General features: G+C 47.1%; 2 protein-coding genes across 2 annotated transcripts in view; both read left to right on the plus strand.

Annotated features, from left to right (window-relative positions):
- Positions 1 to 3612: 3612 nt before the first annotated feature.
- Positions 3613 to 15445, plus strand: LOC142259309 (uncharacterized). Its single transcript, XM_075331779.1, has 6 exons — positions 3613 to 3758; positions 3888 to 4067; positions 4149 to 4272; positions 4356 to 4453; positions 14942 to 15091; positions 15221 to 15445. Exons 1-6 carry the CDS (start codon positions 3681 to 3683, stop codon positions 15443 to 15445), a joined length of 855 nt encoding a protein of 284 aa, XP_075187894.1. The 5' UTR covers positions 3613 to 3680.
- A 40-nt stretch (positions 15446 to 15485) lies between these two features.
- LOC142259316 (uncharacterized) overlaps positions 15486 to 26093 on the plus strand; it is a 40085-nt gene continuing 29477 nt past the window's right edge. The window contains exons 1-2 of the mRNA XM_075331787.1: positions 15486 to 15605; positions 15689 to 15802. Coding sequence (XP_075187902.1) covers positions 15521 to 15605; positions 15689 to 15802 — 199 coding nt within the window. The 5' untranslated portion in view covers positions 15486 to 15520. The remainder of the gene's footprint in view (positions 15606 to 15688; positions 15803 to 26093) is intronic.

The raw sequence follows: 26093 nt of genomic DNA on the forward strand, positions 1-26093 counted from the left end.
TGCTCTGCAGGTGGAGGTAGGTGCAGGGTATTATATATCTAGTGTGCGGCTCTGCAGGTGGAGGTAGGTGCAGGGTATTATATATCTAGTGTGCGGCTCTGCAGGTGGAGGTAGGTGCAGGGTATTATATATCTAGTGTGCGGCTCTGCAGGTGGAGGTAGGTGCAGGGTATTATATATCTAGTGTGCGGCTCTGCAGGTGGAGGTAGGTGCAGGGTATTATATATCTAGTGTGCGGCTCTGCAGGTGGAGGTAGGTGCAGGGTATTATATATCTAGTGTGCGGCTCTGCAGGTGGAGGTAGGTGCAGGGTATTATATATCTAGTGTGCGGCTCTGCAGGTGGAGGTAGGTGCAGGGTATTATATATCTAGTGTGCGGCTCTGCAGGTGGAGGTAGGTGCAGGGTATTATATATCTAGTGTGCGGCTCTGCAGGTGGAGGTAGGTGCAGGGTATTATATATCTGTGTGTGGCTCTGCAGGTGGAGGTAGGTGCAGGGTATTATATATCTAGTGTGCGGCTCTGCAGGTGGAGGTAGGTGCAGGGTATTATATATCTAGTGTGCGGCTCTGCAGGTGGAGGTAGGTGCAGGGTATTATATATCTAGTGTGCGGCTCTGCAGGTGGAGGTAGGTGCAGGGTATTATATATCTAGTGTGCGGCTCTGCAGGTGGAGGTAGGTGCAGGGTATTATATATCTAGTGTGCGGCTCTGCAGGTGGAGGTAGGTGCAGGGTATTATATATCTAGTGTGCGGCTCTGCAGGTGGAGGTAGGTGCAGGGTATTATATATCTAGTGTGCGGCTCTGCAGGTGGAGGTAGGTGCAGGGTATTATATATCTAGTGTGCGGCTCTGCAGGTGGAGGTAGGTGCAGGGTATTATATATCTAGTGTGCGGCTCTGCAGGAGGAGGTAGGTGCAGGGTATTATATATCTAGTGTGCGGCTCTGCAGGTGGAGGTAGGTGCAGGGTATTATATATCTAGTGTGCGGCTCTGCAGGAGGAGGTAGGTGCAGGGTATTATATATCTAGTGTGCGGCTCTGCAGGTGGAGGTAGGTGCAGGGTATTATATATCTAGTGTGCGGCTCTGCAGGTGGAGGTAGGTGCAGGGTATTATATATCTAGTGTGCGGCTCTGCAGGTGGAGGTAGGTGCAGGGTATTATATATCTAGTGTGCGGCTCTGCAGGTGGAGGTAGGTGCAGGGTATTATATATCTAGTGTGCGGCTCTGCAGGAGGAGGTAGGTGCAGGGTATTATATATCTAGTGTGCGGCTCTGCAGGTGGAGGCAGGCGCAGGGTATTATATATCTAGTGTGCGGCTCTGCAGGTGGAGGCAGGCGCAGGGTATTATATATCTAGTGTGCGGCTCTGCAGGAGGAGGTAGGCGCAGGGTATTATATATCTAGTGTGCGGCTCTGCAGGTGGAGGCAGGCGCAGGGTATTATATATCTAGTGTGCGGCTCTGCAGGAGGAGGTAGGTGCAGGGTATTATATATCTAGTGTGCGGCTCTGCAGGTGGAGGTAGGTGCAGGGTATTATATATCTAGTGTGCGGCTCTGCAGGTGGAGGTAGGTGCAGGGTATTATATATCTAGTGTGCGGCTCTGCAGGTGGAGGTAGGTGCAGGGTATTATATATCTAGTGTGCGGCTCTGCAGGTGGAGGTAGGTGCAGGTTATTATATATCTAGTGTGCGGCTCTGCAGGTGGAGGCAGGTGCAGGGTATTATATATCTAGTGTGCGGCTCTGCAGGAGGAGGCAGGCGCAGGGTATTATATATCTAGTGTGCGGCTCTGCAGGTGGAGGCAGGCGCAGGGTATTATATATCTAGTGTGCGGCTCTGCAGGTGGAGGCAGGCGCAGGGTATTATATATCTAGTGTGCGGCTCTGCAGGTGGAGGCAGGCGCAGGGTATTATATATCTAGTGTGCGGCTCTGCAGGAGGAGGTAGGTGCAGGGTATTATATCTAGTGTGCGGCTCTGCAGGAGGAGGTAGGTGCAGGGTATTATATATCTAGTGTGCGGCTCTGCAGGTGGAGGTAGGTGCAGGGTATTATATATCTAGTGTGCGGCTCTGCAGGTGGAGGTAGGTGCAGGGTATTATATATCTAGTGTGCGGCTCTGCAGGTGGAGGTAGGTGCAGGGTATTATATATCTAGTGTGTGGCTCTGCAGGTGGAGGTAGGTGCAGGGTATTATATATCTAGTGTGCGGCTCTGCAGGTGGAGGTAGGTGCAGGGTATTATATATCTAGTGTGCGGCTCTGCAGGTGGAGGTAGGGGCAGGGTATTATATATCTAGTGTGCGGCTCTGCAGGTGGAGGTAGCTGCAGGGTATTATATCTAGTGTGCGGCTCTGCAGGTGGAGGTAGGTGCAGGGTATTATATATCTAGTGTGCGGCTCTGCAGGTGGAGGTAGGTGCAGGGTATTATATATCTAGTGTGCGGCTCTGCAGGTGGAGGTAGGTGCAGGGTATTATATATCTAGTGTGCGGCTCTGCAGGTGGAGGTGTGTGGAGATTCCCCATTACTGGGGCAGGCGGCATTAACCCCTTCAGCTCTGAGACTTTCTTGGAGTTTTTCTCTTGCTGATTTCTATGAATCGTGAGGTTTTTGTTCCTTTTCCTCTGATAGATACAAACGCCCCAACTATGAGAGGCCGGAAGTGAGGAGACCCGTCTGCCCTCAGTCCTCGCCCCTTTCTGCCCTCAGTCCTCGGCCCCTTTCTGCCCTCAGTCCTCGGCCCCTTTCTGCCCTCAGTCCTCGGCCCCTTTCTGCCCTCAGTCCTCGGCCCCTTTCTGCCCTCAGTCCTCGGCCCCTTTCTGCCCTCGTCCTCGTCCCCTTTCTGCCCTCAGTCCTCGACCCATTTCTGCCCTCAGTCCTCGACCCTTTCTGCCCTCAGTCCTCAGCCCCTTTCTGCCCTAGGTCCTCGGCCCCTTTCTGCCCTCGGTTCTCGTCCCTTTCTGCCCTCGATCCCCGGCCCCTTTCTGCCCTCGATCCCCGGCCCCTTTCTGCCCTCGGTCCCCGGCCCCTTTCTGCCCTCGGTCCCCGGCCCCTTTCTGCCCTCGGTCCCCGGCCCCTTTCTGCCCTCGGTCCCCGGCCCCTTTCTGCCCTCGGTCCCCGGCCCCTTTCTGCCCTCGGTCCCCGGCCCCTTTCTGCCCTCGGTCCCCGGCCCCTTTCTGCCCTCGGTCCCCGGCCCCTTTCTGCCCTCGGTCCCCGGCCCCTTTCTGCCCTCGGTCCCCGGCCCCTTTCTGCCCTCGGTCCCCGGCCCCTTTCTGCCCTGGGTCCCCGGCCCCTTTCTGCCCTGGGTCCCCGGCCCCTTTCTGCCCTCAGTCCCCGGCCCCTTTCTGTCCTCGATCCCTTTCTGCCCTCGGTCCTTGGCCCCTTTCTGCCCTCAGTCCCCGGTTCCTTTCTGACAGCGGTCCTCGGCCCCATTCTGCCCTCAGTCCTCGGACCCTTTCTCCCCACACAGTATAATGTTCCCCCAGAATGTTATATGTTTTATATGTTTATTATTATTATTACTCATTATATGTTTCCCCTTATTATCTCCAGTAATTATATTATTACAGCGGATTCGTTATGATGTTACATCGTCATCTTCTCCCCATTCAGGTCCTTATAATATCGGATCCTCTCAGTGGAGATCTTCTATAGAAGAGAATTCTCCTGATTGCCCCGTGAAGGATGGATATGGACAGGGACAAGATGGCGGAGAGGATATTCCACCTCACCCTAGAGATCCTCTTCCGGCTTACTGGAGAGGTGAGAGATTCTGATGACGTCACATTACATCATTCTTATCTATGGGAATAACAGATGGACAGAACTGGAGAGGTGAGGACTCTGGAAATGTCTGGAGTGAGATTTATTACTGTGTCTCTCCATAACCAGGATTACACAGTAGTGAAGAAGACCTCTAGTGAGCGCTGTCAGGCCCCTGTGTCTGAGGGATGGGGAAGGCCCCTGAGCCCAATCACGGGGCCTCCACCTCACCCCCCGATACATGAGGACATCAATGACCAGAAGATCCTAGAACTCACCTACAAGATGATTGAGCTGCTGACTGGAGAGGTGACACTGCTGGGAATGCTGGGACATTATACAGTAACGCTATGAAGGGATCGGGGGTGACGGTATCATTGTATGTGACAGGTTCCTATAAGGTGTCAGGACGTCACCGTCTATTTCTCCATGGAGGAGTGGGAGTATTTAGAAGGACACAAAGCTCTGTACAAGGACGTCATGATGGAGGTTTCCCAGCCCCTCACATCACCAGGTAATAGACAGGACTAAATACACACGGCCTATAATTATCTGTATGTAAGGAATGAATTCAGTCCCTGTATGTGTCTCCTCCAGTTCTATCCAGTAAGAGGACAACACCAGAGAGATGTCCCCGTCCTCTTCTCCCACAGGACTGTAAACAAGAAGATCCCGATGTTCCTCAGGATCATCAGGTAGATGGAGAGAAGGTGCCATGAAATCTCCCTATGATGTGTAGACGGCTGTGAAGGTCTTGTGCTCAGTCTTGTTTTATCCTCCAGTATTATATGTGTTAGGCTATGTGCGCACGTTGCGTTCTATTACGCAGCGTAAAATAGTCACTGCATGTGCATCTCAGAACGCAGCCGAAAAGCTGCGTTCTGAGACGCATTCAGCAGAATGCAACGTGCGCACATTCCTGCAGAATTGATGCGTTCTGGATGCTTGCTCTGCCATGGGAAAAGCATCCAGAGCGCACATTTTTGACAGTGCGGTCCCACTCGGCTCTGCTGCATCCCCATAGACTTGCAGCAGAGCCGACTGGGACTGGAATGTCAAAAAGAGCACATGGATGGCTGCGCGAGACAGCCGCGCGATCAGAATGAACCCGGGTGAACTTCACCCGACTTCATTGTGATCGCGCAGCTCTGTCTGTGGGCCGCGGCTTGATTTGCGGTCACACGTGAAGGACTCACCTGTGACCGCAAATCTGAGTGACTGCAGTGAGCCACGCGATCACCGGTGCCGTCACTCAGGTTACCTGAGACCTGTGGCCGCGGGTAACCTGAATGACGTCCCCGCACACATCTCGACATTACCGCCTACATCCCCGCACACATCTCGACATTACCGCCTACATCCCCGCACACATCCCGACATTACCACCAACATCACCGCACACATCCCGACATTACCGCCCACATCACCGCACACATCTCGACATTACCACCTACATCCCCGCACAGATCCCGACATTACCTCCGACATCCCCGCACACATCCTGACATTACCTCCGACATCCCCGCACACATCCCGACACTACAGCCCTCATCATCACCGTACACACACCGGCATTACCTGAGTGACGTCCCCGCTGAAAGCGCGACTCACTTCAGTTTCTACATGGAGCGGACAGGAGCGGCGGTGTTGTACTGCCGCTCCTGTCCGCTTCATGTAGCAGAGCTGGATGTGTCGCGGGACCTCGTGGATTACGCCGGACCTGGAGGGGTATTTGGGGATTTTAATAAAGTGGTGAAAGAGGGTGTTTTTTGTCTTTTATTTCAAATAAAGGATTTTTTGGGTGTATGTGTTTATTTACTTTCAAAAGGTTAATCATTGGGGGTGTCTCATAGACGCCTGCAACGATTAACTAGGACTTAGTGGCAGCTATGGGCTGCTGCCATTAACTCCTTATTACCCAGATTGCCACCGCACCAGGGCAGTTCTGGATGAGCCGGGTACAGTCCCGGGACTGTCGCATCTAATCCATGCGGCAATTCCGGGCGGCTGCTGGCTGATATTTTTAGGCTGGGGGGCGCCCCATAACGTGGGGCTCACCATCCTGAGAATACCAGCCTTCAGCCGTGTGGCTTTACCCTGGCTGGTATTAAAATGGGGGGGGACCGCACGCCGTTTTTTTTTAATTATTTATTTATTTATTTATTTTAGTGCACTACATAGACTCGCCCACCGGCGGCTGTGATTGGTTGCAGTGAGACAGCTGTCACTCAGCATGGGGGCGTGTCTGACTGCAACCAATCATAGGCGCCGGTGGGCAGGGAAAGCAGGGAATACGAGATTGAATAATGGACGGCCGGCATATTCAAAAGCAGGAGAAGCTGCCGGAGCAATGGGACAGCCGTGCAGCTGATCGGTGAGTATGAGAGAGGGGGGAGAGGGATAGACCGACAGAGAGAGAGAGACCGTCCGACAGGGAGACACAGAGATCGACAGACAGAGAGAGAGAGACCGACATTACAACCAATACGCACAAAAGAAGTGACATGTCACTTCTTAGAACGCGCGCTTTGGGCAGCAGCCGAAGCGCTGCTCTCTAATACGCCACGTGCGCACGGCTCCTGCATAATCTTCATAGATTATGCTGGGGACGCAGGACGCATGCAGTTACGCTGCGGTGTAGATCGCAGCGTAACTGCATGTAAATACACAACGTGCACACATAGCCTTATACTTGTGTAATGAGAGCGGTGGGGATGGCAGGATTAGGAGAGATAAGAGCTTTGATGATTCCTTTTAGTCCTCGTTCACACTACTGTATTTTCAGTGCTGTCCATAAAATAACACAACGTCTCGCCCTCAGACCATTGTTATTGGATGTGGCAGTGCAGATGGGGATTTTCTTTCTCACTGACTGAATCTGCGTGTGAGAATAATCCCAGCATCCTCTAGTGCCTTCCGTAAATCGGAGGAGACTCGTCCATTCAGGTCTGTGTCTGCACAAACCATCAGATTCCCACCAGCTCCACCATACAGCGGACATTGTGTTACGGGTACATTGCAGTTCTGTAATGGAGGAAGCTGTAAATGGTCTTGTAAATTATTAATAGCGGCAGTAAATACCGGATTGTATATGGATGACAAATAAGAAAAGACTTGTCCTAGTTTTCTGGATGAAGCTGTGATGATTCTTTATCCGGTTGTGTGATCCCGGCATTAGAGGCCGTTACATCCCGGGAGGAGAGGATTTATGTACAAAGTGTAAAATCTCTCCCTTCCCTGAATATTTCTGCCTCCGGTCACATCCCGTCTGCCGGTATAACGGGCTCCGCACCACAAAACTTACATCCAACTCATCAATTGTGGTGTTTTCTAAGTCACTTTTTTTATCTTCTCGTATTAATTAATGTTTTTTTGTTCCAAATTCTTTATATTGGTCCAAGTAGATAATGAGGTTTGCGCACAATAGAAAGGCTTTGTAATTTTTCCTTTGACCTGTGTTTGTGACTTTTTAGTGCAAAAAGCCTCATGTTTTCCTAAATGGCGACAAGTTTGCACCAAAATATTTGGTCTACATAAAATATCCGGGTGTGGACTAGAGAACATTTCTGACAAAATTTCCTAGTTTTTAGGTTGAAGTTAGACATACCGTTCCTTGAAAAACTATTCATACCCGGTGAACTTTTCCACATTTTTTCACATTACAGCCACAAACAAATGGATTTTATTGGAGTTTTATGTGATAACAGCACAAAGTAGTAAGTTTATTCTTGTAAAGTATAAAGGAAATTATACAGGGATTTCTAAACATTTTAAGAAATATAACTCTGAAAATTGTGATGTGCATTAGTATTCATCCCCCTGAGTGAATACTTTGCAGGACCTCCTTTCACTGCAATTACTGCTGCCAGTCTCTTGGGGGATTTGTCTACCAGCTTTGCACATCTACAGGTGACATTTTTGCCCTTTCTACTCTATAAAACAGCTCTATCTCAGGTAAATTGGAAGAAGGCGTCTGTGAAGAAATTTTCAATTCTTATGTTTTGCTTTTAAAAATGTCCACTCTTCCATAAAGGCTAAATTTGTGGAGTTTATGACTTATAGTTGTCCTGTGGACAGATTCTCCCCATGAGCTCTGGATCGCTCCTGCTTTTCCACGGGCCTCTTGGCTGCTTCTCTATAATAGTGCTCTTCTTGCTTGGGATGTCAGTTTAGGTGGACGGCCATGTGTTTGTAGTTTTGCAGTTGTGCTATATGTGACAAACAAGTATCTGGAGATTTGTGTGAGGGGTGAACTGTTCTTAATTAGGCCAGACATATTGTGCTTTTGATTGGCAAATCAAGAGAAGTTAGCCCTTGTTTCATGTCAGACTGACCAGAGCCATATTGTGTGTTAAATGTTAATTGCCTCAGCCTGTTTGACTATGTCAATTAGAGGAATATTATGCAGTCGAATTTAATTGAACCAATGAGAGAACAGCCATCTCCCACCAATCCTGTAAGATACAGTACTCTGAAATGAGAACTGAGGGGTATAAAAAGGGCTTTGCTCCTCTTTCCACATTCATTTTGCAGGACTTCAGCCTAAAATCCACATTTTTAGCTGGAAGATCACAGATCTGCTTCACTGCTCAATGCTGAGCCCACAATTGTGCCTGGAGAACCCAGGTGAGGACAATTCAGTTGTCTGGCTACATATCTTGCTGTGCTTAGTCATCTTTCTAACCTTGCCGCTATCTCCTCTCAGTGGGTGCTCATCAAAAGCGAGGCGCTGCTGACTGGGATAGTTAGCCCAGGAAGCCCCGAAGTCGCAAAGATTTTAATCTCTCGCGAGCCAACGGATGGGAGAGACTCTGTCGCTTGTACCATCTTGTGATCTTTCTGGAAATGTACAATATGATTTTTCCTGTTGGTGAACCAATAACGCCCTACTAAGGTGTGGTTCCCTCACTCTGTGTTGTCTGAGTAGTGTCCTGACCACAAGGAAGAAGTGCGGGCGTTCAGTGGGATGAGCCCTGGTCAGAGTGGTCTTTCTGAAGACAGCCAGGCCAGCGGATGACCGTACCCATTGACCCTCGGGTCTCCACACTATACTCCTGCTATTTTTGGATGATGGATTGAAAAGTGCTTAGTGAGATGTTCAGAGCTTTGGCTATTTTTTTTTATAACTGAGCCCTGCTTTACTTATCTCCACAACTTTATCCCTGACCTGTCTGGTGGGTTCCTTGGTTTTAAAGATGCTATTTGATCCCTAATGTTCTGAAACAAAACTTGTGAAACCTTCACAAAACAGCTGTAGTTATACTGAGAATAAATGATACAGGTGACTCAATTTACTAATTATGTGACTTCTGGAGGCAATTGGTCACTCAGGGGCATCATACTACAAGGGTCTTAATACAAATGCACGTCACAATATTCAGATTTATATTTTTAAATATTTAGAAGAACATCTATCATTTCCTTTACACTTCACAAATACTTGTTACTTAATGCTTGTATATCACATAAAATCACAAAATGCATATACATTTGTGGGTATGACGCTAAAATAAGTGGAAACGTTCCGGGGGTGTGAATACCTTTACAAAGGGCATAATTCCTTCATGACTCTAAAAATATCAGACTAGTTCCCTGGATCAATGTCCCATCACAAAATCTAGTCCTGATAACCTGCCATAATATACTTTTTACGGAAGGCATCCAAGCCCGCCTTGAATTTTTGTAGTCTATCAACATTTATCACATCATGTGTCAGAGAGTTCCATATTCTCACTGCTCTTACAGTAAAGAATCCCCATCTGTGATTATGACTGAACCTCCTTGTCATCATTGCAGGCCTCAGTTGTAAAAAGCTCATTAGAAATATCTCAGTAATGCCCCTGATATACTTGTACATTGTAATAAAATCGCCCCATAGACTATGTGTTTCCAGAATGAATAACCCCAGGCTTGCTAACCTGTCTTCCTAGTGCAGTCCTTCCATTCCTTTAAGGACATGTGCGCACGTTGCGTAAATACATGCTTTTACGCTGCGTTCTGCACCGCAGCGTAAAAGCATGCGTCCTGCGTCCACAGCACAATCTATGTAGATTGTGCAAATTCCATCCGCACATTGCTTTTTAGAACAGAGTGATTTGCATGCTGTCAAAACGCTGCGTTCTAAAAAGTAACATGTCAATTGTTTTGTGCGTTCTGGATGCTTTCTCCACTCTGTCTATGGGAGAGGCAGCATCCAGAACACACGAATTCTGCAGGAAATCTGCAGACACCAAACTTTCAGAACGCAGCTTTTCAGCTGCGTTCGGAATCGCACAAGCAGTGACTTTACGCTGCGGTGCAGAACGCACATATGTGCGCACATGGCCTAATGGTCGCTCTTCTCTGCACCCGCTCTAGTTCAGTTGTGTCCTCTTCATTCACTGGAGCCAAAATTGTACAGAATATTGTAAGTGTGGCCGCACTAGTGACTTGTTCATTGCATCCTATTATGTTATCTGCCTTGGCATCAGCTTCCTGGCACTGGTTGGTTTTCTCGTCCACCCACACACCCACGTCTTTTTCAGTGTCATTATTATGCAGAAAGTTTGGAAATATTTAAAAAAAAATTGCAGTTTAAAAATCAGACAAAAAAATCTGGAAAGCTAAAAACCTGCAAACATACAAAAAAACCCCAAAAACAAGCAAACAGATGAATAGTATAAAAGTGTCACGAGCCATACATGTAAAGTAAAAGCTGCTTCTTAATATTATTGGATCAAGAATCTTCATTTCAGTTTCTGCAGCCCAAAACCAGGAACTGTCTTTGTAACGCCCTGGACTATTCGGGTCGTCACAGGGTATTGCACAAACTGCCCTCCCGTGCAGTATTCAACCCCCATGGTTCTGGGAACCTAACCTGCAGTACTGCCTCCACCAGCATTCACAAATCCTACATACATCTTGCACCACACCTGTCAGGCACACCAGTGGACTGCTTAAGCAGGAATAGGGCCGCCCACCTAGGGGTCAAGCAGGGAGGTGTCAGTTCAGTCGAGTAGTAACCCTCGAGCTGTGAGGAGCTCTGAGGAAGCTGGGAGTTGGAGCTCCCAGGGAAAAAGCAGACTGGGTCGCAGACGGTGGTCTGGACCTAGAGGAGTAGGACCCCCGGTCGCAAGGGATTAAGGCTAGGTGCCTAGAACCCGTCGAGGAGGACGGCCAGCAGCCTGGTCTTATCACTGGTCCGGGACCGAAGGCACGGCGAGGTACACGGACCCTAGGTCAAGGAGAAGCGTCAGGCAACCCGGCAATTAACCTGAGGAGAACGGGGCCTTTATGGACTGTTCCCACCCAGCTCAGAGATCGGGGTTACTAGCGCAACGAGGGACATAGGGCTTTCCTAGTAAGCGGCCCACTAAAATCCAAAGCGTGAGCCCCTGAGAGCAGGCTCCCTCACTTAGCCACAGTGGGGAGTGGGGCCCGGCAAGCGCCAAGCTAACGGGCCACAACGGACACTCTAAATTTGTGCCAGGAGCCAGGTCACGGACCACCAGGCAGTGCTGCAGGGGACGGGACCCGGACATGCTCCCCCCGAGAGGCAACGGCAGTCAGAGACTTGGTTTACCCTGTTGTCAGCATCAGCTTCATTGCTGAATGAGTACCTGACTGACCCCCGCACTGCACCCCCATAACCACTATCCAGAGTCCCAGGGCCTACCCCCCTACCCGTGGAGGGCAACGTCACCTTGCTGCCCCATTCCATCACCCGGGTACTCCCAACGGCAGCGGTGCTACTCCCAATTACCGTAAACCATGGGTGGCATCATAAACTATACTAATGCCCTGTAAATATCCCCCTTTCACATTTGAGTGTGGCCCGGTCCCTGGGTCAGGAGACCCGCGAGCCACGAGTAATCACCAACCCCTAGATCCGAGCAGTTCGATCCGCTGCAGGGGCGGCACACCTCCTTCATGCCATATATGTTAGCGTTATTTCTGCGGCCAGTGATCAGATATAAAGTCTCCTGTAATTATAATACTGTACAGGATTCTTTATGATGTCACATCAGGGACGGATTATAGGCGGGGCTCCAGCCCTGGGGCCCCCACCACAAGAGCTTCTGAGGGGGCCGCCACCACTATCAGTGCGGCCACCATTTTATTAACGCCGCAGTGTTGAGGACCGCACTGTACCTTTAAAGATTTTCAATCCCGGCCGTCACTGTGCTGCAGACACGCCCACTGCACGCTGTGTGGGCTGCGTCTGCAAGGATGACGTCACCGCGCGCCTGCTGCTGCTTCTTCGTGCCGTAGAGGAGCTTGTGGGAGGACCGGAGCAGAGGACTCAGTGAATGACGGTGAGTGTGACGTCATTCATCATGGTGCCGGGCAGGAGGTTGCAGTGAGGAGGGAGCAGGACGGGATTCCATAGTGTCAGCAGCAGCTCTGCCCGGGATCAGTGTGAGTTATTGCAGGAGTGTGAACTGCTGCAGATCAGGTCGGGCTGTCAGTGCCGGGTCATCAGCCTCATCCCTCCCCTGCAATAACTCACACTGAGCTCCAGCACAAACATCACATCTGAGCCTGCAGCACACATTACACTATATGGCCCATATTACATATAGGATATGTGAGGTGCTGTAGGCCCAGGTGTGATCAGTGCAGGACATTGTATATCTGTGTACATGGTATACCACATCCAGTGTATAGAGCAGTGTGATATACGGTGTACATCGTATACCACATCCAGTGTACAGAGCATTGTGATATACTGTGTACATGGTATACCACATCCAGTGTATAGAGCAGTGTGATATACTGTGTACATGGTATACCACATCCAGTGTATAGAGCAGTGTGATATACGGTGTACATCGTATACCACATCCAGTGTACAGAGCATTGTGATATACTGTGTACATGGTATACCACATACAGTGTACAGAGCAGTGTGATATACTGTGTACACACATCAGATGGTGTATAATAATATGTATATTGTATAACATCTGGTGTCTGTATCACAGTAAACCCGGTACTATGTGAGGATGCCAAACACTATCTGGGTTTGTACTGTGCTATATACTGGCTGTATACTACGTGAGGATGCCTAACACTATCTGGGTCTGCACTGTGCTATATACTGGCTGTATACTATATGAGGGTGACTAATGCTATCTAGCTCTGCACTGTGCTATATAGGGGCTGTATACTACATGAGGATGCCTAATACTATCTGTCTCTGCACTGTGCTATATAGGGGCTGTGTACTACGTGAAGGTGCTTAATATTATCTGGTCTGCTCTGTGCTGTATAGGGGCTGTGTACTGTGTGAGGATGCCTAATGCTATCTGGCTCTGCACTGTGCTATATAGGGGCTGTGTACTACATGAGGGTGCCTAATGCTATATGGGTCTGCATTGTGCTATATGGGGGCTGTATACGACATGAAGGTTCCTACTGCTATATAGGTCTGCATTGTACTATATGGGGACTGCTTAATGTAATATGGGGGCTGCATAGTGCCATATGGGGGCTGCATAGTGCCATATGGGGGCTGCATAATGCAATATGGGGGCTACATAGTGCTACATTTGGGGCTGCATAATACTATATGGAGGACTATGGGAGCTTCATAACACTATATGGAGGAATATGGGGGCTGCATACTACTATTCCCCCAGAGTTGTATGTCCCCTCCACCCCAGAACTGTATACCCCCAGAGCTGCATGTCACCCCCCCCACCTCAGAGCTGTTTGTCCCCCCCACCTCAGAGCCACTGCCCCCCTCTAGAGCTGTATGCCCCCCATTGATATATACCCCTTTCCTCAGTAATATGTATGCCCCCCAGTAATGTGTATGTCCCCAGCCTCTCTTGTAATGTATATACAGTGTTAGTGTGCTCTATGTGCGGCCATGTCTGTTAGTGACTGCCACCAATCAACGTGGCACAGACACATGCCCAGGCGGAGCTGGATGGAGACAAGCGGGGAGGTGAATGAGGCTGTTGCCGGCTTCCCAATATGAGAAATATATATAAAAATTTAAAAATTTGTCTGTGTGTGCATGTATGATGTGTATCTATGTATGTCAGTGTATATGACTGTGTCTAGATTTATGTCTGTTTTATATGTGTTTTTGTGAATTTCTCTTTAAATATATATGTGTACGTATGCCTGTATGTGTATGTATCTGTGCATGTCTATGTGTGGATGGGGCCCACTGAAACTCTTTCGCCCAGGGCCCACAAAAACCTGGAGCCGGCCCTGCGTGTACCAGTCATGTATTCTCCTGTACACTGTACAGGGGCGTACCTTTAGGGGGCATGCGGCATATTTGCCCCTGCACAGCAATCAGGGGGGCACCATTGGAAAGTGTGAGGCAGCAGTATGGTAGGAGAAAATTGTAAGTGGACAGTATTGGGAAAGAAAAGTGTGAGGGGCATAGTATAGAGACTGGATACTGGGGGGGAATAAGCAGTAAAGAGAAGGGGCAGCATGGTGGCCAGTGTGAGGTCACAGTATGGAGGGTACAGTATGCTGAGGAGTGGGAATGTGAGACGGAGGTACAGTATAGTGACTGGATAATGGAGCAGGTAGGCAGTATAGAGAAGGGGCAGCATAGTGGCCAGTGTGAGGACACAGTATGCTGAGGAGGGGGAATGTGAGACTGAGGTGCAGTGTAGAGACGGGGCCGTATGGTGGCCAGTGTGAGGGCACAGTATGGAGGACACAGTATGCTGAGGAGGGGAATGCAAGACTGAGGTGCAGTATAGTGACTGGATCGTGAAGGAGACAGGCAGTATAGAGAAGGGGCAGCATGGTGGCTAGTGTGAGGGCACAGTATGTTGAGGAGTGGGAATGTGAGACAGAGGTATAGTATAGTGACTATATAGTGAAGGAGGTAGGCAGTATAGAAAAGGGGCAGCATGGTGGCCAGTGTGAGGGCACAGTATGGAGGGCACAGTATGCTGAGGAGGGGGGAATGTGAGACAGAGGTATAGTATAGTAACTATATAGTGAAGGAGGTAGGCAGTATAGAGAAGGGGCAGCATGGTGGCCAGTGTGAGGGCACAGTATGGAGGGCACAGTATGCTGAGAAGGGGGAATGTGAGACTGAGGTGCTGTATTTATATCTTAATGCTACAGTTCGTGCTCTACTGTTATGGCTAAAAATGTTAACATTATTGGGCCCCCACCAACCTTAATCTGGCCCTGTGTCACATCGTCATCTTCTCCCCATTTAGTTCCCTACAATATCGGATCCTCTCAGTGGAGATCTTCTATATAAGAGAATTCTCCTAATTGACCCATCAAGGATGGATGTGGACAGGGACAAGATGGCGCAGAGGATATTACACCTCACCCTAGAGATCCTCTTCCGGCTTACTGGAGAGGTGAGAGATTCTGATGACGTCACATTACATCATTCTTATCTATGGGAATAACAGATGGACAGAACTTGAGAGGTGAGGACTCTGGAAATGTCTGTAGTGAGATTTATTACTGTGTCTCTCCATAACCAGGATTACACAGTAGTGAAGAAGACCTCTAGTGAGCGCTGTCAGACCCCTGTGTCTGAGGGATGGGGAAGACCCCTGAGCCCAATTACGGGGCCTCCACCTCACCCCCTGATACATGAGGACATCAATGACCAGAAGATCCTAGAACTCACCTACAAGATGATTGAGCTGCTGACTGGAGAGGTGACACTGCTGGGAATGCTGGGACATTATACAGTAACGCTATGAAGGGATCGGGGATGACGGTATCATTGTATGTGTCAGGTTCCTATAAGGTGTCAGGACGTCACCGTCTATTTCTCCATGGAGGAGTGGGAGTATTTAGAAGGACACAAAGATCTGTACAAGGACGGCATGATGGAGGATTCCCAGCCCCTCACATCACCAGGTAATAGACAGGACTAAATACACACGGCCTATAATTATCTGTATGTAAGGAATGAATTCAGTCCCTGTATGTGTCTCCTCCAGGTCTATCCAGTAAGAGGACAACACCAGAGAGAGGTTCCCGTCCTCTTCTCCCACAGGACTGTAAACAAGAAGACCCCGATGTTCCTCAGGATGTGTTTCCTCCAGCTCTATCCAGTAAGAGATATCTACTTATGTACTCTCTGCACTAATTTTGTGTTTACATTTTTAGACTTTCTGCTCTGTTTTTTTTTTCAGTTGTATTTTCTTTGCTTCTGCTTCTTCTGTTATTTGTTTCTAGTCCCTTCTCTATGTTGTTATGAAGGCAACTCAAAGACCTGCAGAGGGTTCATGAACACCCTGTTTCCCTAAAAATAAGCCCTAGTTATAGTCAGGGCCAGCGTTGGGAGGAGTCAAACTGTGCAATTTCTCAGGAACCCCAGTCTCTTAGGGTCCCCATCAGTTGTATTCTAAGGTTGATTGTTTAAGGACCTTTTATGAAGTCATGTGACATGATGTATCCAAAGGTCTTTTAATTCTAGGAGTCTAAAAGAACTGACCAGGACACAGGCTGGCATGCAGGACTGGTATTAGGGGAAAGGGTTGAGCAAACTGGGCAATTACACAGGGCCCTCATTCTCCTAGCGGCTGCAGTGTTTATATGCCAATTATAGGACTGCTTAAGAACCTTTTTGACATCACGTCATGTGACCAAAGGTCTCTTAATTGCAGGAGTCTAAAGCTGAAGAGGAGACAGGCTGGTGTGTGTGTGTGTGTGTGTGTGTATATGTAGATAGCTGAATAATAGAAAAAAAGGGTTACAGCCGCACACTTAAATACCAAATTTTTAAACTACCAAAAAATATCTAATAAAATTATTGCTTTAGAGAATGTGAACTACTGCAAACTACCCTGGAAGGATTGGAGACACCTACAGAAGGAGATTTGACACCTAGACCTTGATTCTTCAAAGCAATTATGCCAGAATTCTGACAGAAATCACTTTTCAATCAATTTTTTATGCAACACAGAGTTGTGAAAAAAGATTGTGCAACTAAATCATCACAGTGCACTGTGGTGACCTCACTCGCATGTCCTTCAGCTCCCAGCAGTACAAGCAGACATGTCCTCCTCTTACTGGTAATTCATAGCAAAATGTATGGCCTCCGGCGCCACTGCGAACAAGCTGACTCTCAAGCACGTGACTGTGATCGGAGGAGGCCTGATGGGTGCCGGGATAGTGCAAGTAGCTGCAGAAAACAGACACACTGTTGTTTTTGTGGACCAGACTGATGACATCTTGAAAAAGTTTGCCAAAAGTATTGAAGACAGCTTGAAAATGGTCACTAAGAAGATGTGACAGGACAAGCCTGAGGCTGATTCACAATTCATCAGCAAAACCCTCTGATATTTAAGCACAAGCACAGACCCAGCAGCTGTGGTGCACAGCAATGATCTGGTGGTGGAAGTCATAATAGAAAACATGGAAGTGAAAAATGCACTAATCAAGACACTGGACAAATTTGCACCAGAACACACCATATTTGCCAGCAACACTTCCTCATAGCTGACATAGCCAACTCCACAACTAGGCAGGATCATTTCGGAGGGCTGCATTTCTTTAATCCAGTACCAATGATGAAGCTGGTGGAGGTCATTAAGACACCAATGACTGGGGGCGGAGCCTGGACCAGGATGTGAGCGCACGCGAGGAGACACTCTCCCGCTGACTCCCCGTGACACCGCCGGAACCACCGCATGGCCGACGGATAAAGTGGCACCGGAGGACAGGGGAAGGACCCGACTCCCAGCAGAAGTTCCAGCTCCTGAATCGGCGAGATGACCAAGCGGCGGCAGAAGGAAGCGGGAGCCGGGAAAGTGCCTGGCTCACAAGATGGTGCCGAGGTCAGAGAGGAGACGGAGAAGGCAAACGTAGCCTGCCAGTGCCGCATGGAAGCGGCTGCAAAGCTGGCACAGTATGCAAGGCAATCGGAAGAACCTCTGGGGGAGCTTGGTAAGATGGTGGAAGAAAACGGGGAGGAGGAAGACCCGGAGGAGACTGAAGGAGCAAGGGGAGAATCAGGGGAAGATAAACAGGATGAGGATTCAGGAGAGCAGCAGGCAGCAGATGAAATACAGAAGAACCCCACTATTAAGGATGTATTTCAGGTGGTCACCTTCTGCAAACAAGCCCTCACAACTTTAACCCAGCAGGTGCTGGGAATAAAGGGAGATATAGCTACTCTCAAAAAGGATCAGAAGAAAGCTGATATGAGAACCAGTGCTGTGGAAGAAAGAGTGGGGACAGCTGAGGATCACATAGTTGCACTACAAAAAGCAGAGAAAAAATTCCAGCAGCAGATATTTGAGATGGCCACAAAAACAGACGACTTGGAGAACCGTTCCAGGAGGAACAATATAAGACTGGTGGGAATCCCAGAAAGAGCTGAGGGAAGAAATCCTACTGACTTCATAGAAATGTCACTTAAAGAGAAAATTGTCGCCGATAATCTGACTAAGCTATACGCTATTGAAAGGGCATACAGGTTCCAATGCAACCGCAGCCACCTGGCAAGGGACCTCGTATGATGCTGGGGAAGCTTCTTAACTACAGAGACCGGGATATTATTCTGCGCAAGACACGGGATATGGAGACCCTGACAATAGATGGACACCCAGTAGCTATATACCCTGACTACTCTGTACCGAATCAAAGAATGCAATTCACAAGGGTAAAGAGATGACTCCGAGAGCTGGAGGTTAAATACTCCATGATTTTCCCAGCAAAACTCCGAGTAGTAGCACTGGAGAAGGTTCACTTCTTTCTTGATCCGGAAGAAGTCATGAAGTGGATAGACATCAATGCAAGGAAGCCCGCAAGCAACAGGAGAAGGATAGAAGCTGGCTATGAGCGATATTGCAATCTCGTGATTTTCCTGGGATTCAAGAGTGGTTATTCATAAGCAATTGCATACACTAGAAGAGGAGGAAACTTCATAGGCCCATCTTTGTTGCAGAGACAGTACCCCCTTTTTTTGGTTTTTTTTTTTTTCTACCAGGTTATCATTGTTGATCTCCTGCTCCTGTTCCTGAGTGTTAGATGGGACAGCGGAATTCACTAACAATAAGCTGGACAATGACAGGAGGAGGATAATAATTATTTTTTCTTATGGCCGTGCATCGGCGATTGATAAATATTTAAGTTTTCAAATTTTCAGGTTAACTGTTTACATTATATGAAATTTGCAAATGAAAATGAATATGGTTAAGGCGGGAGGTGAGTTAGGGGGTTCTGCTCACTAGGATGAGACAGGTTTGGTACGGGAGAAAAAGAGGAGAGAGGTTGACCGGTCTAGGACAGATAGACCTCATTCCCCATAAGGGAGTTAAAGATGTAAATCGGAGGTGGAGGAGTTTAGTTGGGGCGGTTCTAAGGGGAGGGCTAGGGAAGGGCTAGGGAAGGGGAAAACTCAGCGTACAGAGGGACAGGATGCCTGTACAAAGATAACCTGTGATATTCAATATGGGAGAGGAGATTAAAGTATTATGTTGGCATATAAGGGGACTGTCAGATAGAGGTAGAAGAGATGCAATGATAAAATATATGCTAGACCAGAGACCATCAGTAATGTGTTTATTGGAGATGCATTTGACAAGTGAAATGACGAATGTACTGAACAAACGATGGGTGCAAAAGGCATATCATTCTACTTTCTCTACCTATGCTAGCGGGGTCTCTATGTTGGTTCATAGATCCGCCCAATATGAAGAAGTGGAGACATGGATAGACACAGAGGGACAATATGTAATGGTGATCTGTAAGTTGTATGGACAATCACTATGCATTACTGCTATATATGTTCCGCTGCCTTACACTAGTGCCAAACTTAGAGAGGTGAGAGAGCGCTCAGCTAAATGGGGGAATTTGCCATTCTTGTTGGTCGGTGACTTTAATAATGTCATAGATGCATATTGGGACAGAAGCAAAAAATCATGGGAGATGCGAAGTGATGGAGCGACAGCATTTGGTACCTTTATCCAAGAAGTGGGGTTGGTAGACGTTTGGAGGATAAGAAATTTGGGGGTGATCTGTTTTTCCTGTCACTCCGCGACCCTTGGTACGCTTTCACGTAAAGATCTGGCCTTGGGAAATGATCTGATGGATTCTGGGATTGCGCATGTTGAATATTTGACTAGAGTAATATCGGATCATAGTCCAATTCTGGTATCTATTAAAAAATGAGGAGTGGGGGAGAGGCTAACAAGAGAATGGAAGTTACACCCGGTTTGGTTAAATAGTATTGACATGGACGGTATATCTAGTGAGATGCTGGAATATTTTACCCTTAAGGCCCTGTCACACAAACAGATAAATCTGTGGTTGCAGTGAAATTGTAAACAATCATGACATTTCCAGGAGGGATTTTCCGGTCGTTGATTCCAATATTATTCCAAATTACCATTTCCCGGTATCAATAATACACGGACACTGCTTGCGACTTGGTAAAAAATGGCCACAGCAGCCCTTTATTGCCTATTGTTTACACACTAACACAAGGGGGCGCTGTCCAACGGGCGTCCCCAACATTTAACAATAGGTAATACCATAATAATAATAATACAGTACGTAATACAATACGTAACCCTGGGTAGGCCCGGTCCAGAAACCACCTTCCACCACCAAAACATGATCCCTGGCCGCAACACACACCGGGCCGGAGATGAGGTATGAATCACCTACGGATCAATACCCCCCACCTTGCAGGACCCATGCCTGCAAGATCCTTGTAACCGGAGCCACTATATCCTACAAGTGACTCTCCAATCAAATAACATTATCCGTTAAACCGCCTCTGGACCAGACCTACCCCCGCCATAAGTCCGGTCCAGAAGCCATACTCCACCACCAGAACACAATCCCTGGCCGCAACACACCGACCCAGAGATACGAGGCATTAATCACCTACGGATCAATACCCCAACCTTGCAGGACCCCATGCCTGCAAGATCCCTGTAACCAAAGCCACTATATCCTACAAGTGACCCTTCAATCACACAACCGTCAGAAACACGATCCCTGGCCTCAACACACCGACCCAGAGATGGGGGCATTAATCACCTACGGATTAAAACCCCCCCAAGAAGCATCAAGTATCAACCGTGTCTCAAAACCTTACATTCCTCTTTACCTCCAACTCAATATTATCCCCGGCTGCAACCTCCAGCCCAGAGATATGAGGCATCAATCACCTACGGATCAATCCCCCATGTGCATGACAGTAACTGTGACCTCAAAAACCTTAAAGCCCGTTAGCGACTTTAATCCAACAACATCCCCGAGCTGCAACCAGCCCAGAGATAAGAGGTATTAATCACCTACGGATCAAAACCCCCTATGCCTTGCAGAACCACGTGCTTGCACTGCACTTGGATCCAGAACCATGACCCCAACCAGTGACTCCTCCTGCGATTACCATTTCACCAAAATGGATCACTGATTATAACAATGTTCCCATATTTAAATGAGGTAAAAGTCACCAAAGGAGTAATACCCTTACCCAAACCAAAAACACCCGTACTTTCAATTACCTATCACCTGGGGCACTATAGCCACTTGTGACTCCCTGGCAACCATCAACTCCTTAATATATAATCCTTGGCAACAACCCTGACCCATATATAAGGCATTGATCACCAACGGAGCAATACCTCCTCCCTGCAGACAACCTTGTACCTGCAGATCACCAGTAACCGGAGCCACTGTACCTTCCCCAGTGGCTCTCCATCCAAACACCAGTAACAATTAGAGCTCCTCTGGACCAGACCTACCCCCGCTGCTGTGACAAAGAACATAATCACCATTATTTATGCTGACCATACACATATACATCATACACATTATATACATATACATATATTCCCACATTACCCCCATCTTATTCACCCACTTACAAGAATCCCAAATGACAATATACATCATAATCCACATAGAAATCTCTTTTCTTTCGTTTTTTTTTTTTATTATTATTATTATTATTTTATACACGACACTTTCTCCAATCCTTTCTTTTCTCATTTTTTTTTTTTGTTGTAATGGCTCTTAAAATTGAATAATTATACATGCATATAAACACACCAATAATAACAATACACAATAGAAGGGAGGGTGGGTGGGAAGCTGTCATCCAGGAAATGCAAGAGGAGGTAATGGACTCCCACCTCCTATTATATACACCATAAAGCTCCCTCCTTTCCTTCCACCACACTCCACCCCCTAACCAATCACCTTCTTTTCCTCATTGCTAAACGAACCAACACTGTTTAACCCCATCAACTCCCTACCCTCCGGGCTGTCATGTCGCCCCTACACCCTATGGGTTCCATGGCTTTCTGTGCCAGGTTTGTGGCTGTGTACAAATGGAACAATATGTACATGATTTCAGTGCAACCACAGATCTGCCAAAGGTTTATCTGTGTGTATGTGACAGGGCCTTAAATAGAGGTAGTGCGGATCCTTTGGTAGTTTGGGACGCCATGAAGGCATACTTTAAAGGCCTTTTATTTAGAGACGTTTGCCGGTGTAAGTCTTGTAGTAGACAAGGGGAAATTGATTGCTTAGAGGCTTTGAAGGGAGCAGAAGCAGAGATGGTAGCACAGCCCACACCAGAGAATAGGCAAAAGCTAAAAGCAGCTCAGGAAGAAGTTAATAAAGTGCTATTGAAGAAAGCAGCAGGAAACAGGCTTTTCAGAGAGAACTTCTATGTGGCGGGAGAAAAGGTGGGACACCTGTTGTCGGTGGTGACGGCAGCCCAGAGAAAACCATCCTTTGTACACTGTATTCGCTCCACAGCGGGAGATTTGGTCATGGAGGGGAAAGATATTCTGGACACGTTCGCAGCCTTTTATGAGGAATTGTACTCCACTAGAGGGGTGTCGAGACAGCAGGATCTAGAGGTTTTCTTAGATACAATGACATTACCCAAAATAGCAGAGACAGGGAGACACAGTCTGGAGGCCCAAATTACACTTGAGGAGATGGAGAGAGCTTTGCATGGCATGGCAAATAAAAAAGACCCAGGGGTGGATGGATTGCCAGTGGAGGTGTACAAGTCTCTGGAAGAAATACTCTTACCCAATTTGTTGAATGTCTTGGAGGAGGCAAGAGAGCGGGGGACACTGCCAGCGTCTATGAGGGAGGCGATAATAACAGTAATACTTAAAGAGGATAAGGATCCAAAACTCCCCGAGTCATACCGGCCCATTTCACTGTTAACGACTGATGTTAAAATTTTGGCCAAAGTACTCTCTAATCGATTAACAGAAGTGATATCTGCTTGAATTCACCCAGATGAGTCGGGTTTCATGCCTAGTAGATCTACGGTGAAAAATATACGAAGATTATACCTTAACATGCAGCTACCGGTGGACAATCCGGGACAGAGGGTGATAGCTTCGTTAGATGCCCATAAGGCATTTGACAGTGTGGAATGGGGGTATCTATGGAAAGTGCTAAGACATATGGAATTTGGCCTAACTTTACATCTTGGATACAGCTGTTATATGCTAGACCAGTGGCTAAAGTGAGAATTAATGGAATGTTGTCACACACAGTGGACTTACAAAGGTGTACTCGTCAGTGTTGCCCGCTCTCGGCTCTCCTTTTTGCTCTAGCGGGGGAACCACTGGCGGCTGCTATACGGCAGAACAGAGACATAAAGGGATTTGTATATGGCCCTCTAGAAGAAAAGATAGCCCTCTATGCAGACAACATTCTGTTATTATTGGGAGACCCAGGGGAATCATTGAGCCATGCCATGCAGGTGATCGAACGGTTCGGAAGGATCTTTGGACTGACTATAAATTGGACCAAATCAAACCTTTTCCAGGTGGACGCAGGAATAGACTGGTCGACCTAGGGTGATGAGGTTAACAGATTGCTGGTTGTGGACCAGTTTAGATATCTGGGCATACAGGTATCCTTACCAATTGGGAATTACATCACTATTAATCTAGTCCCTTTGCTGAACCAACTGCGTAGTAAGATAACTGCTTGGAATAAGCTTTATTTATCAGTAATATGACGGATTAGCCTTATTAAAATGGTAATATGCCCATGATATTCTACGTGATACACAATACTCCTATCTGGATCCCTCAGAGTCACTTTAAGGAGATTGATTCTATGTTCCGTGCTCTAATATAAAAGAACAAACAAGCCAGACTCAAACTTGAAATGTTGCAGAGACCAAAGGACGAGGGAGGGTTAGCGTTACCCAATCCAGGAATATATTATCTGGCAGCTCAGAGTCAACATTTCAGGGGATGGTCGAATTTAGTGGCGGTGGATACAGCATCTAGATTGTTGGGGCATGTTTTACATCGACGACAATTGGTGTTAGGATTGGAGGATGGATCATTTGGGAGACTAGGGAAAACAAGCCCTACACTTAATTTGATGAACAGAATTTGGAGAAAGATCAAGCAGATGAGGGGGATTACGGCAATAACTGAATTCACTCCGGTGTGGGGAAAATGATAACTGCTCTGAGATATATAAGATAGGCAAAATTAAGGAATGGCCACGTAAAGGTATATGGTATATGTGGAAAATTCTAGACCAGAGACATTAGAAGCTGTTTACACAAATACAAGATGAATTTGGGATATCTCCATCCGGGTGTTACCACTATAAACGAATGGCACATGCAGTAGCGGCTCAGAGGGTTAAACAATCATTGCTGGTTCAGGCAGACCTAGTATGGAAATATGTGTGTAGTAGTGTGGCCACAAGAGGAATCATATCAACTATATATAGGGATCTATTGCATACATATTTGCTTAACCACCCAGTAAGAACTAGAACTAAATGGGAGGCAGAGATAGACGGGATCACTGATGAGGTGTCGGAAAGTGTCCTGGAGTACATACCGAAATTATCAATGAGTGAACGAGCAAGATTGTCCCACCTCTACGTGGTGCATAGGGCGTATAGATCCCCGCTAATTATGTGTAAAATGGGACTGAGGAGTAACTCTGACTGCCCTAGATGCAATGGAGACGATGCCGGCATCTTCCATATGATGTGGACGTGACCCAGGTTGACGTCTTTCTGGATAACTGTTCTTAACAAAATAGAAGGCGCTTATAGATGCAAACTTCCCAAACAACCTTTGGTATATCTCCTAGGTTATGTGGAGGAAATCAGAGTAGACAACATTTTTAAAATAGTGATAGCCAGATTGATGTATGCGGCCAGGAAAGTAATTGCCAAACATTGGATGCAGGGGGACCCACCGACTAGAGGGGAATTTATCGCATATGTTAATCATATTGCTCGGATGGAGAGAAGTATATATGGGAAAAGGAAACAACTTGCACTTTTTGATAGACTGTGGAATCCGTGGTTGCAGTATGGATAAATATTAGGGCTGGGAGATGTTGGTCTCTGAGCAGGGATACCTGGTTCTACACATTCCAATATATGTCACTGAAAGGCACAAATGTGAGATCTTTTATATAGATGTGGGTAATATGTACGCTGAGGGGGGAGGGGTTGTTGAGGATGGAAAGTTTGTTGTTATGTTTATTATTGCTGAAAATGTGACATTGGCTTTGTATATTTAATGAAAAATAAAAAATATTTGATTAAAGACAACAATGACTAGCCAAACAACTTCTGACTCTCTCATAGACTTCAGTAAAGCACTGGGAAAGACACCTGTGTCATGTAAACACAACCCAGGCTTCATTGTTAACCGTCTTCTGGTACCATACCTAATGGAATTCGTGCATTTTCATCAAAGAGGTCATGCATTTAAGGAAGACATGGATTTTGCAATGAAATTGGGAGCTCGTTGCCCAATGGGTCGTTTTGAGCTTTTGGATTATGTTGGTCTTGATAATAGTAAATACATAAATACATCATTGATGTTTGGTACCAGATGGAACCAGAAAACCCCTTTTTTGCCTCCAGTGAGTTGCTCAATAAGCTTGGAAAGAAGACCGGAGAAGGATTTTATAAGGACAGATGGTTGGCCTGGCTGCACTGCAGAGCTATATTGTTATAGTCTCTTGTTTTCTTTGATTACGATGACCGTTGTTGGTTTTACATTGCATGGTTTTCTCAGCACTTATTAACACTCTAGTGCCTTACAGTCATGATTCTCTATTTCATCAACATCCTTTTGTACCGCTGATTCCAAACATTGATACGTCATAGCCATTCTACCGTCAATAATAAATGAATGTACAAAAAATAAATTGTGCAACTTTTGGAGGTTTCACGCCAATTTTAACCAGCTTTGCCAAATTGGACAGAGCTTGGCCAGAATTGTGTGATGTCACCGCTTCTCTAATTCATAACAAACTGCAGCGTTCCATATGCCAGAAATCCTACACCAGTCCCTGACCTCAATTTTCATTGTACATCGCCGGTCTTGATGAATGGGAGACCTAATGTTTACCTGCA

Source organism: Anomaloglossus baeobatrachus (assembly GCF_048569485.1).
Source record: "Anomaloglossus baeobatrachus isolate aAnoBae1 chromosome 5 unlocalized genomic scaffold, aAnoBae1.hap1 SUPER_5_unloc_7, whole genome shotgun sequence".
In the NCBI taxonomy this organism is placed as follows: domain Eukaryota; kingdom Metazoa; phylum Chordata; class Amphibia; order Anura; family Aromobatidae; genus Anomaloglossus; species Anomaloglossus baeobatrachus.